The sequence below is a fragment of the Carassius auratus genome, chromosome 23, assembly GCF_003368295.1.
Source record: "Carassius auratus strain Wakin chromosome 23, ASM336829v1, whole genome shotgun sequence".
NCBI lineage: Eukaryota > Metazoa > Chordata > Actinopteri > Cypriniformes > Cyprinidae > Carassius > Carassius auratus.
Window position 1 is genome coordinate 9,542,672 of NC_039265.1, and position 16,036 is coordinate 9,558,707.

Below are 16,036 nucleotides of genomic sequence, written 5' to 3' on the forward strand. Positions count from 1 at the left end.
TTTGCAGCGGGTTCGCGAATCATTTGAGTCAGTTCGGGAGTTTGCAGCAGGATCGCGGATCATTTGAGTCAATTTGGGGATCGCGAATCATTTGAGTCAGTTCGGGAGTTCGCAGTGGGATCGCGAATCATTTGAGTCAATTTGGGGATCGCGAATCATTTGAATCAGTTCGGGAGTTCGTAGAGGAATCGCGAATCACTTGAGTCAGTTTGGGGATCGCAAATCATTTGAAGCATTTCGGGAGTTCGTCAAGTATATTCAAAAACTAAACAAATCGTGCCTAAAAAGTGCACGCATCTAGGCTAATGTAAAGTTCGCGTGTGCATTTTGAGTGCCTTCTTTCACTGCATTATTCGGTGTATTCAAATGCATTTATTATACAAAATTCAAGATATAAACCCTTTGTGCCAAAAGGGTTCTTTCCTGTCATTGTAGAACCTTACTAGCAAAAAAGTTCTTTGGAGTTGAGTAAAGAACCCTATGGTTCTATATAGAACCCCAATGATCCCTTTCTTCTAACAGTTTGTTGTCATAAGCAGGGTTGGTTCTAGGGTGAGTGGTGATCCATGTATGTGACTTTTTATTTTAATAAATCAGAAAGATTGACCTTGTTTAAAATATACAAAAGAAACAAATTTAAAACATTTTATTTAAAGTTTATCCCTTGTATCCTGACACATATGCTGATGTTGTGTCTCTATCTCACTTTATTTTGTCTCTGTCTCTGTTTTATTTTATTTTCTAATCAAGCCTGACTGGCTACACTCGTCCTGGTAGAACAGGGATAAGAAGCAAACATTAAGCAGTGCACTGACATACTCTTACTCTACATAGATATACCGGTCAAAGGACTTTATCTCTGTGTTTATGTACACTGAAAGCCAAGTATAATTATAAACGCAGGGCTCTATACACTTATATTTTTGGGGGGGTTTACTACTTTTTTTGAAGAAGAAGAAGAAGAAGAAGAAGAAGAAGAAGATGAATTTTGAATAATACATTTTAATTTTCAAATAAATTGATCTAGTAAAATACTACACGCCACGGTCTCCTTTTCTGTGACCGTGTTTCTCAGAAGCTGGAAAGGTTTGGTTGTGTGTGACTGATGAGATGGATTCAGTCTGGAGCATCAGAGATCAACTCTGAACAGAGATCCAGGGACACACAGGTGATGGGAGCTGGAGTCCAATGCAAATGAATAGTTCTGGAGAGTACCCTCTGGTGCCTATGAAGAGCATTCCAGTTGTTGACCGTGTCATAACCCCCAAGCACATATACACTTAATTAACGGGTTAGTTTACCCCAAAATGAAAATTAGCCTGTGTTTTACTTCCCTTCAAGCCATATATGACTTTTTTCGAAAGGTGCTTGAATGAATGCCACCTGTAATGAATCTGTGATTTTGTCAGAATTTATATTTTAAACATAATTATAAAGGCTATATATTATATATATATATATATATATATATATATATATATATATATATATATATATATATATATATATATATATTACATTCCCCCCCCATTTTTCATGAGCTGAACACAAAGATCTAAGAAATTTTCTATGTACACACACACACACACACACACACACACACACACACACACAAAACGGTCAGTATCTGGTGTGATTACTATTTGCCTCACACAGTGTAATATATCTCCTTCACATAGAGTTGATCAGGTTGTTGATTGTGGCCTTTGGGATGTTGGTCCACTTCTCTTCAATGGCCGTGTGAAGTTGCTGGATATTGTCAGGAACTGGAACAAACTGTCGTATATGCCGATCCAGAGCATCCCAAACATGCTCACTGGGTGACATGTCCGGAAGTATGCTGGCCGTGCAAGAACTGGGATGTTTTCAGCTTCCAGGAATTGTGTACAGATCCTTGCAGCAAGGGGCTGTGCATTAACAAGCTGCAACATGAGGTGATGGTCTTGGATGAATGGTTAGAGAGTTTGACTCCTGACCCTAAGGTTGTGGGTTCACATCTCGGACCGACAATACCAGGACTGAGGTGCCCTTGAGAAAGGCACTGAACCCCCAACTGGGCGCCGCAGCATAAATGATGCCCACTGCTCCAGGTGTGTGTGTGTGTATGTGTGTGTGTGAGTGACTGCACTTTGGATGGGTTAAATGCAGAGTACAAATTCTGAGTATAGGTCACCATACTTGGCTAAATGTCACGTCACCTCACTTCATCACCAAACCGCTCTCCCACATGATGCCATACATGCTGTCAGATATCTGCCCTGTACAGTGAAAACCGAGATTAATCCATGATGATAACACCTCTCCAAAGTGCCAGACCCAGTCGAATGTGAGCATTTGTCCCCTCAAGTCGGTTACAACGGCGAACTGCAGTCAGGGCAAGACCCAATGAGGACGACGAGCATACAGATGAGCTTCCCTGAGATTGTTTCTAAAAGTTTGTGCAGAAATTCTTTTGAGTTCTAAGAACATGGTGGAAAAGTTCATTTGAGTAATTCAACTTAATTGAATGCTCACAGACTGAAGTAGTTTAAGTCTTTGGTTATTTTATTTGTGATGATTTTGACTCACATTTAACAAAAAAAACACCAATTCACCATCTCAACAAATTAGAATATGGTGACATGCAAATCAGCTAATCAGCTCAAAACACCTGCAAAGGTTTCCTGAGCCTCCAAAAAGGTCTCTCAGTTTGGTTCAGTAGACTTCATAATCATGGGGAAGACTGCTTATCTGATAGTTTGTCCACAAGACAATCATTGACAGCTTTCACAAGGAGGGTAAGCTACAAACATTCATTGCCAAAGATGCTTATGAATAAACACATGTAAACACCAGCTGTACTTTGTAGTTTAATGTATTTATGATTTTTACCTGTGGCTTTTAGTTTTCAGATCGTGTTCATTCTGCCTGCAGTTCAAGTACTGTGTTTCTTAAGTCTTTAAAAGCAATGATTAATAACATTCTGATATTGTCATCACTTACAGTACCTGTGAGTGAATATAATCTGCGATCACTAGATTCAGAGTGTCATAAATATTCTCTTTGAAGAGTCTTTCACTTGTTCATCTGTTTAGTTTCACTTTTGCTTAAGTCTTTCACTCACGTGCAGCTCCACCCATAAACACATATGGAACACACACGCGCGCACACACACACACACACACACACACAAACACACATTTGTTTTTTGTGTAAAGTGTGTTCATCCCATAGGCGTAATGGTTTTTATAATGTACAAACTGTATATTCTTTCGCCCTTCACCAACCCTACACCTAACCCTAACCCTCACAGGAAACTTTGTGCATTTTTACTTTCTCAAAAAAACTCATTCTGTATGATTTATAAGCGTTTTGAAAAATGGGGACATGGGTTATGTCCTCATAAGTCACCCTCTCCTTGTAATACCTGTGTCATACCCATGTCATTATACAGAGTTGTGTCCTGATATGTCACAAAAACAAGAGCGCACACACACACACACTATTGTACTCATGCTATTCTATATGTTTGAGAAACTGGCTGAATTTGCATTCATTTTTGAGATTATGGGCATTGAACAATTAATAAGAATTCCTATAATTATTTTGTCATTGTCAGCTTATTAATGGTGGATTAGGACGCTCTGATGCATACAGTCACCGGACTGGTCAACACAGTTCAACTTCAGGCTATGAACACCAGTCATCATCCTACTGTATGTAATGGGAAACAAACTTTGTATATTGATGTTTACTTAAAAATACACTTAAAATATGTTTTGTTTTTAGTGATCCTTAAATATGGCTGGTTTCTGCATGAACCTCACCTTCACTTTTAGTTCAATCAAAACACTAGGTGAATTCAGTTCATCACAAATAGAGAAACTATATCCATTGAATGTTTTTACTGTTTCAGCTTCTAAAGGACACTGTGGTATAGCAAAAGAGTTTACAGTGAATATCATGTTCCAGAAACTGCTGTCACAAGAGTTGAAGAACTGAAGAGCTTGAGAAAATAAACCATAATAGTAAACAGTAAGTTTTCATTCTTTTAGGAGAAGCTCATGGCAATGATGGACTGCCATCTGCTCACTCCAGTGCACTGATTCACTGATATTGTGCTCAAACCAAAGTACAAAACAAAGTAAACATTGTTGGTTATCTAATAAGGTGAAGATGCTGGATGTGGAGGTCCTGGGCTGGTGTGGTTACACGTGGTCTGTGGTTGTGAGGCTGGTTGGATGTACTGCCAAACTCTCTGAAACACTTTTGGAGACTTTGCTTATGGTAGAAAAATGAACATTCAATTCACGGCCAACAGCTCTGGTGGATTCCTGCAGTCAGCATGCCAATTGCATGCTTCCTCAAAACTTGCGACATCTGTGGCATTGTGCTGAGTGATAAAACTGCACATTTTAGAGCAGCCTTTTATTGTTGCCAGCCTAAGTCACACCTGTGCAATAATCATGCTGTCTAATCAGATCTTGATATGCCACACCTGTGAGGTGGATGGATTATCTCTGCAAAGGAGAAGTGCTCACGAACACTGATTTAGACAGATTTCTGAGCAATATTTGAGAGAAATAGGCCTTTTGTGTACATAGAAAAAGTATTAGATCTTTGAGTTCAGCTCATGAAAAATGTTGGCAAGAGCATTATGAAAAATTACAGGAAACAAAATTTGTATAGATTAGAAATATAATAGACGTAAAGTTAGCTCTTGCTGGTAGATGCTTTATTTCAAAATCTCACCACAGACCAACGGTATCTCAAAGGTGTTTAGGAGCCAAAACAAACTGCCCCGGAAAGTTGTTTCAGACTGCCTCAACAAACTCAAAACAAACTTTGTTTTGGTAAGATTTTGTTCGAAATAAGGTCATATTGGTTCCTCCTCACTATAGTGTTTAGAGATGTAGGGTTAGGTTAGATTAACTTGACATGTATTTGCAAAGTTACTTATGGTCAGTAGAATGTCTGTTGTGAGACCAACACAATAATGAGTTAGCAGATGTTGAGCAGACAGGCTACAAAAACTTTAATGAGAGTTAGTCGACCAGGTTCAAAAGGGGCCACCAAAATAAAGTTTTACCGAAACTTTTAAGGATTTTAAATAGAGGAACTGATAATATTGCTTCATGACATTAGATATTGACCTAATTATATATTTTTTCTTTTGTCATTTCCTTCCTTTTTCTGAGAGTCAATATCAGATGGGATCACTAGTTTCAGTGTGTATGAATAAAGAAGTTGTTGATTGAAGAATCTTCCAGCTCATCTGTTTTTAGTTTCACCTTCACTGAAGTCTTTCACTCACCTGCAGCTATTTGTTTTGGTAGTTTGCAAATTTGCAAATGTAGCTAGATATAGCAAATACCTAAATCATACTACATATAACTAAATGTTGTCATCTTAAAAAAGTAATAAGTAAATAAATATAATATTAAAAAATGAATGATGAAAACATAGTAAAAAGTTCCCAAGACAATGCGAATGTGACCTGTAATAGTATTATAATAGACAATAATAGTAATAATGTTAAAAGATTTCTGTTCATTTAAATCAATCTGTTTTCACTGTATGAGTATATGCCACGATCCTGAAGCTCGAAACTGCCAATTTATTTTTTATTTTTATTGCAAGAGTCATTTTGGCAGTTCTTCTGAGGAGAATATGTTGATTCTTGGTTTGTCAAGCTAAGATGGGCTATACGAGTATTGATTTATTTTACTTTCATGAGAGAATGATGTAAATAATTGTGCGACACCTACAGTTTGCTACTTTTATAAGCAGGTAAAAGATTTATTAGTAGGAATGAGTACCGAGAACGGGTATTTTTGTTTTGGACTGGTACGTAATTGGGTCGATACCGGAGTACCGATAAGCGTCAGGACAAACGATACTGTTATTGATACTTGCGTGGTTTCATCTCCATATACTTCATTGTTAACGACGAATTAGAAACTGCTGCTTGTCATTTCCCTTCACTGAAATATGTGGCCGACATTTGCTCGAAGGTGTAGTCAGTCATTACGGCAAGAGTGAAACGATAAAAAGTGTGGGCTCTTGTTACAAAATTAAGCGACACCATTGACAGATGCTATTTATGCTGTAGTGCAGGGGCAGATTGGCGACTTGTGCTTAGAATAATATCTGCAGTGACCTTTTTTCTTTTACAATATTTCCAAAAAAGAACACTTTCAAATGTTTTGTTTAAAAAGAAAATTCATGCAATTGACAAGTAATATCACTAGGATACAAAGGATTTTGTGAATATAAAAGGCTTGGAGTAAAAAAAGGTTGAGAACAACTGTTTTTATTCAAATTTTTCTTACCACATGTATTAATTTTGGTCAATAGAACTTATTTGATCATGGATCTTAAACACATACACTCATTTATTATCATTAATATAAACTAATTATTAAAATAATTTTTCATTTTGGAATGTGAATTACTTTTTTGGTATTGCTTTACATATTCGGTTCCTTAACAGTACATTTATAGTTGGTTAATGTTTTGAGATGAGATTTCAGGAAAAACACTTTGTCTCAACTGACAGGTGAAATTATAAGTGGGTTTGAGTTTTTACCTTTATCATTATGGCCAGGGCCAAAATATGGATAGAGTTTCTCAGTGAAAGTCTGAGCAGTGAAAGAGTAGATATGAGATCTGGAGCCCACATTATAAAAAGAGACCAGACCCTCCTCATAATCCACAAACACTCCCACAGTCTCAGGTGTCCTTCTGTTAGAGAAACCGACTGCTGGATTATCACAAGCTATATACTGCCTCCGATTAATCAATACCATAGACCAGAGCCCATCCTCAGGACTCGGACTAATGTCCCCCTTCCTGTTAACAGATTCTCTGGCCACTCCTGCACTCCACCCAGTCTTCCCCTTTACCTGAACCTCATAGTAAAATCTGCCTGAACTGAATCCCTGCTTTGCCAGAACACAATAGTCATCAAATCTCTTTGGGTTTTCTGGGACGTTCTGCGTATTGTCTCCATGACTGACTTGTTTCCCATCATCAGACAGGATTAGACATGGATTCGCTGTATCAGGATCCAGAGTCACATCCACTAGATGAGAGATCAGACATTATCAATCAACTTCAGATCAAACATTTTCATATGTTTATAAAGCAGATTATAAATGATTTAAAGTGTATTGGAGAAAATCAGATACACTGTACCTGCATACTTCTGAGCCCATCCCAACCCTGTGGACACACATGACAATATAAGTGTGACAAATTGTATAAAGGAATATTTCAGATAAATATGTATTTATTACTGCGCTGCGTAATATCATTGCGCCTGCTGCATTTGATACATTTGAAAGATCTTTTATAATGCCACTCTGTGTGGTCGTCACCAGTCTATTAAAATGCATGACATATTAAAGTGTCTTTAGTGTTTCCATGTCCACGGATATTGACGGGCTATGACGTCATTGGCAGGCGACACAATGACACTATGGACACGGTCCGTGTCACTAGTTAAAATTGCTTATTTATCTGGATTTAAACAGTCTTTGAAACATTTGAGATAATGTACTGTAAGTACACAAGTCAGCAAAATATATAGCACTGTTATTGTGCTTTTTGGATATTTAAATACAAAAATATTACACATTGTGCCTTTAAGTCATAACCAACAGTTTTTTCAAGGATACTCCCAAAGACAGGTATTGTGACATACCAAAGACATACCTGATTTACTGAGTTTTTTAGTTAGTGCCGTGTGTGTTTTCTTCAGTTGAGTCAGAGCTCTATGCAGAGGGAGCACATTCACATCAGTATCAATACTGATCTCAGTCTTGTTCTTGGTGTGTGAATGACTGTGGGGGGATGAGAACATCTACAGCAGGAAGAAGAGTGTTTTTAATTGTTAATTAAATGTTTCATTCATTCGTTCAAAAATTTTTTATACAAGAGCTTTCAACTACAGTTAGGGCAAGACACCCAGGTGATTAGGGTATCCAAAGTATGGATACCAGCTTCGGCCCCCTAAAGAACTGTAAATATCATCTGTATTATAAGTTTTCTGAAATATTTAAATATGCAAATGATGCATTGTCTAAATAAATATACACCAAATTGCATAAATACCCAGAATAGAAATCTAAGGAAATTGAATAAAGCTAGCTTCCAAATTATTGTTTTATATTATTTACACATTAGAGATAAAGGACTATTCAAATGAGTTTTTTGTGTTCCATTTTAATTATTCCATAAATATTGTCAACAGGCAGAATATTTTTTTTTCCATGCTTTAGAATAAAATGTCATATAAAATCAGGAATATGGACAAACCATCTGTAAAACCCTTCAGTTTATAGAAACAAAACTAACAAAAGTAATAGACAAAATTAGTACAACTTTAACTACAATTAAAATGAAAACAGTGGTAGATCATTGCGTTAGCAGCTTAAAAGGTTGTGGGTTCACACATACTGGTAAAAAAATAATAATAATAATGTATAGCCTGAATCCACTGTAAATCGCTTTGGATGAAAGTGTCTGCTAAATGCATAAATGTAAATATAAGAAATATAAAAACAAAAGTGAATTTAATATGTTATTAAGCTATAATAGTATCTGAATGATACTAAAATAAAACTGCTCAGTGAGAAAAAAAAATCAGCCTTCAAACATAAAGAAAACAAAATTCTACAGATGCAAACAGATATTGCACTGATACCTTTTTTTGTCCCATTTAGCTACTGGAATTTTATTACTGCTTCTTTCTATTCTGTATTATTTCCAAAAGCATAGAACCTAAAGTTAGAACCCATGTAGCTCATCAGATTTGTCAAAAGATTGACCAATAATATTCTGCATTCTCAGTGATGAGACAGATGATGACAGACCTGAATGAGGTGCAGGTGATCATCAGTGTGTGAGATCTGCTCCAGCTCAGTGTTTCTCTTCTTCAGATCAGTGATTTCCTGCTGCAGCTCTTTAATGAGATCTTCAGCCTGTTTCTCTGCTGCTTTCTGCTGTTCCTCCATCATCTTCAGCAGCTCAGACTGACATCTCTCAATGGAGCGGATCAGATCAGTGAAGAGCTCAACACTGGCTGATTTCTCTTTCTCCATGTTCCTCTGATAAATGAGAATAGTTATCAGGATGTTATGTGTTTACATGTACAATATATTTAAATGGTGCGCTCAAAAATGAAAATGTTCTCATCTTCTATAGACTATGTGTTATGTCAAATGTGTTTTATATATTTAATTCAGAACCTCGAATTCCTCAGACCTGTCATTTGAGGACCTCTGGGAGATTATTTACCGGAGCATCTGAAGCAGCATTGTCAACTAAATATGCCCCAGAGAAGACCTCATCACCTAGACGGTGATCGGGACAAGGCCACAGAAACCAGATGAGTCCTTTGCACAATCTGACTTTGTTGCAGCCTCTGGCCATAGGATAACAGCACATTATTTTGTCATACTATTTAATTCTTTAAAGTGGAAGTGAAGCATTCAGCTAAGTTAACTTTATTTAGTAAAGTGATTTCCACTTTGATTAAAAAATATGTAACAAACATGATTAATGTAAAAATTGTAAAGAAAAAACAATGTTTTTTTATAGCTTTTGGAGCAAGGTCGCTGCCATCTTGCAGTACCACTGCTTGTAACGTTACGGGGTCCGATGGCCAGTGCAGTAATATAAGCATGTCTTGACATTTTGAACACACAAATGTTAACACACAAATAATTTTCACCATAATTTGGATGAATATTCAACATCAAACTGTCAGGACCGTGAAGAAGGAGAACTCAAATGCTGGGGATACGTGCAACAGTTTATTGGGTACAATAAAAAATCCAACGTAAAAAACTACTCTGTAGGCCGTCTGTACAGACACCTGCGGACACAGGCTGTGGAGACCACCTCTGGTGCAATGCCCAACAGGATGTGGAAACGAGACAGAGGATCTCGGGCCAACGGCCAACCGCAAGAACTCCTCGTCTATGCGTCCTGAGCACAGCAGCCAAAAGGTAAGGAAATAGACACACAGCACAAGCACAATGACAACACAAAATCTACTGACAACAAGGGACAGACACAGCAGGGAATATATGGGAGAATAGGAACAAACAACAGGTGAGGGCAATGATTGCCCAGGTCACGAGCTGCAGAAAATGACAGGACACAGACAACAGGGAAGCCGATGAAGTACCCTGAACAGTGACAGTGACGCCTCCTGGCATCCCCGGAGGACTCACCATGATGCAGATGCAATTGGTCAATGAAAGCGCGATCCAGGATGTCACGAGCCAGAATCCAGCATCTCTCCTCCGGACCATAACCCTCCCAGTCTACCAGGTATTGATAACCTCTACCCCTCCGTCTCACATCAAGGAGACAACATACCCTATAAGCCGGAGACCCCTCGATGAGTCTAGGAGGCTGAGGGACAGAGGTCTGGGGCTGAAGGGTGGAGCGAATAACAGGCTTTATCTTGGAGACATGAAACACCGGGTGGATATTCTTAAACTGGGGGGTTAAATTGAGTCGAACCGACAACGGACTGAGCACCTTAGAGATGGCAAACGGTCCAATAAATTTGGGTCCCAGTTTATGTGAGGGGAATTTGAGAGTAATGTCCTTGGAGGACAACCAGACCTTGGGGCTTAGCACGGTGATGTTCCGCTGACGCCTTGTTCCTGTCACCAGTCCGAGTGAGGGCTTCTCTGGCAACCCTCCACATACGGAGGCATCTCTGAATAAATGAGTGTGCGGATGGAACAACGGCATCAGATTCTTGGGAGGGGAATAAGGGTGGCTAGGAGACCAGGAGGGAGTTATGAGCATACTCCACCATAGTTAATCTGGAACTCCGAGATGACGGTTCTGCGGACGCCACACAACGCATTACTCTCTCCAGATTCTTGTTAGAACGCTCAGCCTGACCGTTTGTCTGCGGGTGATACCCGGAGGAAAGACTCGCAGTTGCCCCCCAGCTGTCGACAGAACTCTGCCCAAAACTTAGACACAAATTGGGGACCCCGTCAGAAACCACGTTCACCGGGAGGCCATGAATAGGGAAAACGTGATCCAGGACAATAGTCGCTGTCTCCCTCGCTGAGGCAATTGGCAATTTGGGGAGGGGAATAAAAATGTGCAGCCTTAATGATGTTTAATGATGTTTTATTACCACCGACACTGGTGATACCATGGCTTTATAGTGCTGTTAGACTTAAGTTCAGCCTTTGACTTTGTGGACCACTGGATTAATTTATCCTGACTTGAATGTTCGTTTGGCTTATCTGGCACAGTTTTGAAATGGTTTCAATCCTTCCTGTCAAATAGAAGGTGCTTTTTCATCCTCGATGGCTCAGCTTACTTGTGGTGTACCCCAGGGATCAATTTTAGCACCATTCCTATTTTTGCTGTATATGCTACCTTTGGGATCTATTACTAAATTTTCACCTTGATAATAGCTTCAAATTAGACAAACAAATTAATACAATAGTAAGTACCAGTTTTTATAATCTTAGTCTGTTACCCGAAGTCAAACCTCTCCTAACCAGGAAAGGTTTGAAACCGCTATTCACGCTTTTATTTCTACACGATTTGTCTATTGTATGTTGGGTTACCTCTCTCTTCCATCTCTCATCTTCAAATGGTCCAAAATGCTGCTGCCCGCCTACTCACGTGTAGTCACAAACGAGACAATATCACACCAATTTTATGTTAAATGCATTGGCTACCAGTCTGGTAACTGATTTCAAAATTGAATTGTATTGAATTTACCCCAAACCAGCAGTTTCCCGACTTCTTCAACCCCTAATAGGTCTTACTGCTCAGCCCTATCGCCGTATATGCTGTAATGCATAGGCAATTGCACTTATTATGGACTTTACATTGCTTTCAAGGTCATCGTCCTCCATTTCAAAACAAGCGTGTGTTTCAAAATGTAAAGAAACGCATATATTACTGCACTGGTCAATTGGAGCGAACCAACCCTGTGATGTCACATGCAGTGGTACTGCAAGACGGCAGCGCCCTTGCTCCAAAAGCTATAACAAAACAACCCTTTTTCTTTAAAATGGTTACATTAATCATGTTTGTTATATATTTTTTTATTTAAGTGAAAGTTGTTTTCCTAAATAATGCAAGCTTGACTGACTGCTTCATTTCCACAAGCTGATTAGACACAATCTAAATTGTAAAAAAGAAAAAATCACTATATAAATAATGGTGACTTGATTTGACTTGATGCCCTGATCTAGGTCTGGCAGGAGATACCCCAGTACATCATCCTCCATCTCATTAGGATAATGTCTAGACATTGTCAGGAGTCCATATGGGCATGTGGGAGCCTGTTACTTCATGGGTGGCTTGCAAATTCATGCAAGCCTGTAAATACTTTGATTTTGATTTTGAATCCAGCCCTCATTGGGTTGATGGTTTTGCATTCCGGTGACAAATGTCACATAATTTTGCTCTCAACAAATTATACAATGTGTATAAGATTTTACACTTGGTTGAAATGTGTGATTTAATGTGTCCCCATCATTTTTTGAGCAATATATTATAATGCATATCAGTTTTACATTGTACTTACATTTTACATTTTACACTTACTTTTCGCAGTTCTACTGAGTGTTGGATCTCTTGAATCTTCTTCATTTTGTTCTGAATCATATGCTGCACCGTCTTTTTCTTAACCAACTGATTGTACATAAACAGAAGAAGACATTTATGACTGAATTTAGCATTCCATCTTTTGACAATTTTTTTTTTTATTTGAATATAGAAACCATTTAAAAACCCCATGAATTCAAAATAGTTGTTTTGTATCTTTGAGCATGCTTTCACATTTGGTTCAATTGCTTGGTCCGAACCTGGGTTTGATTGCTAATACTATTTGTCAGGACTGTAATAAAAAGTGTTCAAAATGAATGCGGGAGTCACTCTCTGTGGGCAGACATTTTATATGTATATCAAGTGCTGTCAAATTATTAATTGCAATTAATTGCATCCAAAATAAAAGTTATTTATTTATTTATATATATATATATATATATATATATATATATATATATATATATATATATATATATATATATATATATATATATATATATATATATATATATATATAAAATATATATATAAAATATATTTTGGATGCGATTAATATATATATATATATATATATATATATATTTCAGAAAAATATGTTGTTTATATATTCAATATGTTTATTTATTTATAATATAAATTATATGAATAAAAAAATAGACATGTAAATAAATGTACATATTTTAAAAATATACACTGCATATATGTGTAATTAGAACTTCATTTGGACAAATTTAAATGTTGATTTTCTTAGTATTTTGAGGTTTTTTTTTGCACCCACAGATTCCAGGTTTCCAATAGTTGTAGAGCGTCAGTCATGGTAATCAGGAAAACTAGTGAGTTTTACACTTAAATACATATTTTGACCAATTCATACATCCTTAATAGCAGTTCACTTCCATGATTTAGTAAGATTGTGTTTAGAAAAAAAACCTACAGGAATTCACATGAACCATGCCCCAGACCACCCTTTTTATGTGGACTCTGAGGGACATGTTCTTCAACATGTCAGTGCACAAGAAAGAAGCATTTCATTTGTTCTGTAAAGTGTTATGTTTATAACCTTCTCTCGATTCTCCTCTTCTATAGGAACAGTGTTGTGAGTCCTGTGGTCTCCTTCAGTGCAGGACAGACACACACTCGTCTGATCATCTCTGCAGAACAGATCCAGAGGTCTCTCGTGTTTCTGGCATATATAATCCTCCAGATTTTCCACAGCGTTGATCAGTTTGTGTTTCTTTAGACGTGGGACTCTGTGATGGGGCTCCAGATGAGTCTCACAGTAAGAGCTTTGACACATCAGACAGGACTTCACAGCTTTCTGCTTTCTTTCAACACAGATGTCACAAAACACTTCAGATCCTAGATTGAGCTTCTCCTGAAAGTGTTGCACAACACTCTCATCATTGTACTCAGGGGTGCCTCTATGGTTTCTGGGCCCTGTGGATATCATATTGACTTGAGCCCTCTGTAGAGATTGCATTCGTGGGAGCGGTGGTTGGTTTCTCCTCTTTAGAGACCGGATACGGGGGAGCGGGACCGGCACCGGGGGTTTGTTTGTCCACTTCGGTAGAGATTGTGTTCGATGGAGTGTGGGTTGGTTTGTCCCCCTCACTAGAGGTTGCATTCTGGGATCAATGAGATCAGGTCTTCTGCTGAATGTTTCTTTACAGATTGGACAGAAGCAGGTCTGTGTGTTTCTCCAGAACTTGTTCAGGCAGGTTCTGCAGAAGTTGTGTCCACATGGAGTGGTGACTGGATCAGTGAACACATCCAGACAGATGAAGCACTGGAGCTCATGACTAAGTGCACCACTGGAGGACGCCATGCTGAAAAGATAAGTAATGACAATATACTGTAAGTATTCAATCTTGTAAACTGGTTTAACTTGTGGGTTAGCTTTGTGTAGCTTCCCTTTTTGAAAAACTGAAAGTCAGTTCATGGTTATATTCATGCACATGTTTAACTGCATACAGTTAATTACAATACTGAAACTGAATATAATGTGTATAAAACGCGGGTTTACAACAACAATATAAAACAAGTTCCCTCCTATATATGAAAGACAACAACTAAAAGGGTTACATTTGATATATTTTTTTAAATAATAAGCTTACAGAACTTACCTCACCGTACAATAAATACCTCCAAACACCAGGTGTAATGTATTATACTATATTTGTTTTAATTGTAGTTTATTGGTCCATTCGGTCTTAAGTTCATGTACTTTGTTTCTTAAATCTTTAGGTTTCGTCTTTAAAGCACACATAAAACTTTATAGTCAATACTAATATACTGATTCTACTTCAGTTCAAAACTTGGATCACTTACCTATTGATGAATATCAGATGCGATCAGTAGTTTCAGTGTTTGGGGTTGATGTTTTTAAAAAAACTTCCAGCTCCTCTGTTTAACTTAGCTTCACTTTCATTTAATTATTTGACTAACCTTCAGTGATGTCATACAACAGCTCCGCCCATAATCATGGTTTCTAATTTTTCCCTGCTGAGTGAGTAAATACATTTAATGACCTTTATCGCATTTACACACACACAAACTTGGTTTTCATACAAATCCACCCTAGGTTTTAAAATGTTTTCAGTTTCCCGAACAACTACTGACATAACATGGTATCAGTAACTTAGTATGAGTAACTTAGATCATAAACTTATCCAGGTCAGAGTACAGAGCACTTCCATCGAGTGACTGCCTGCACGCACATGCATTCTGATGGCCCTTGCACAAACGTCTCACACAATAGAGCCGCATGTTTAGAAAGCCATGTAAAATTAAGGTGGGTTCAGTTTAAAAAAAAAAAAAAACATTTCTTGAGACTTTATGGTGGGTTTTCCCCATCCTACTTCATCTCATGTTTAAATGAAAAATGTACTCTGTGTTATTTGCTTTCACCCCTTTGAATTAAACTATGTCAAGTCAAGTCAAGTCTGCTTTATTGTCAATTTCCACATGTACAGTACATACATACGGAGAGTAGAAATTGCGTTACACTCAGACCCCGGTGAATACAGATAACATTAACATTAAAGCCTAAAAATCTAGATCAAATATAAAATGTAGATACAACTATACAATAAGGGAATGTAAAAATTATTACATATTATAAAATTAAAAATAAAGCAGTGCAAGGCAAATGACAGATAGAGTGCAAATCAATGAAGTGAACAACAGTGCAGATAAAATATTTTTAGTGCAAAAAAAAAAAAACCTTATTAAGTCTGATTAAAGTGACAGGTGACAAAGGGCTCAAGAGCAGTTATTTTATTTTTTTTTACTGACTGATGAGGTAGTGGAACGACATCAGTTCCATGCTGAATGAGGTAATGAGCAGACCAATGCTTCACAAAGTGACTGGTGCATGCCATCATATATTAGTTGGGGGGGGGCTTCATAGTTCAGTGGTGCCTGGGGCAGAAGACGGATGGCAGCAGAC

General features: G+C 37.7%; 1 protein-coding gene across 1 annotated transcript; it reads right to left on the reverse strand.

The window, feature by feature from the left end:
* Positions 1-6,356: 6,356 nt before the first annotated feature.
* Positions 6,357-15,250, reverse strand: LOC113041237 (E3 ubiquitin-protein ligase TRIM39-like). The gene is made up of 7 exons (XM_026199667.1): positions 14,917-15,250; positions 13,649-14,414; positions 12,586-12,672; positions 8,856-9,089; positions 7,696-7,843; positions 7,177-7,203; positions 6,357-7,063 (listed from the first exon to the last, which is right to left on the reverse strand). The coding sequence occupies exons 2-7, from the start codon at positions 14,411-14,413 to the stop codon at positions 6,528-6,530; spliced, it is 1,797 nt and encodes a 598-aa protein (XP_026055452.1). The 5' UTR covers position 14,414; positions 14,917-15,250; the 3' UTR covers positions 6,357-6,527.
* Positions 15,251-16,036: the final 786 nt, after the last annotated feature.

Bases quoted from the DNA above. Each gene is read 5' to 3' on its own strand.
- LOC113041237 (XM_026199667.1), bottom strand. From the start codon at position 14,413: ATGGCGTCCTCCAGTGGTGCACTTAGTCATGAGCTCCAGTGCTTCATC. The intron at 12,673-13,648 runs GTTATAAACATA...ATGTACAATCAG, and splicing joins AAGAGGAGAATCGAGAGAAG to TTGGTTAAGAAAAAGACGGT. The intron at 7,204-7,695 runs GTATGTCTTTGG...GTGTGTCCACAG, and splicing joins TAAAAAACTCAGTAAATCAG to GGTTGGGATGGGCTCAGAAG.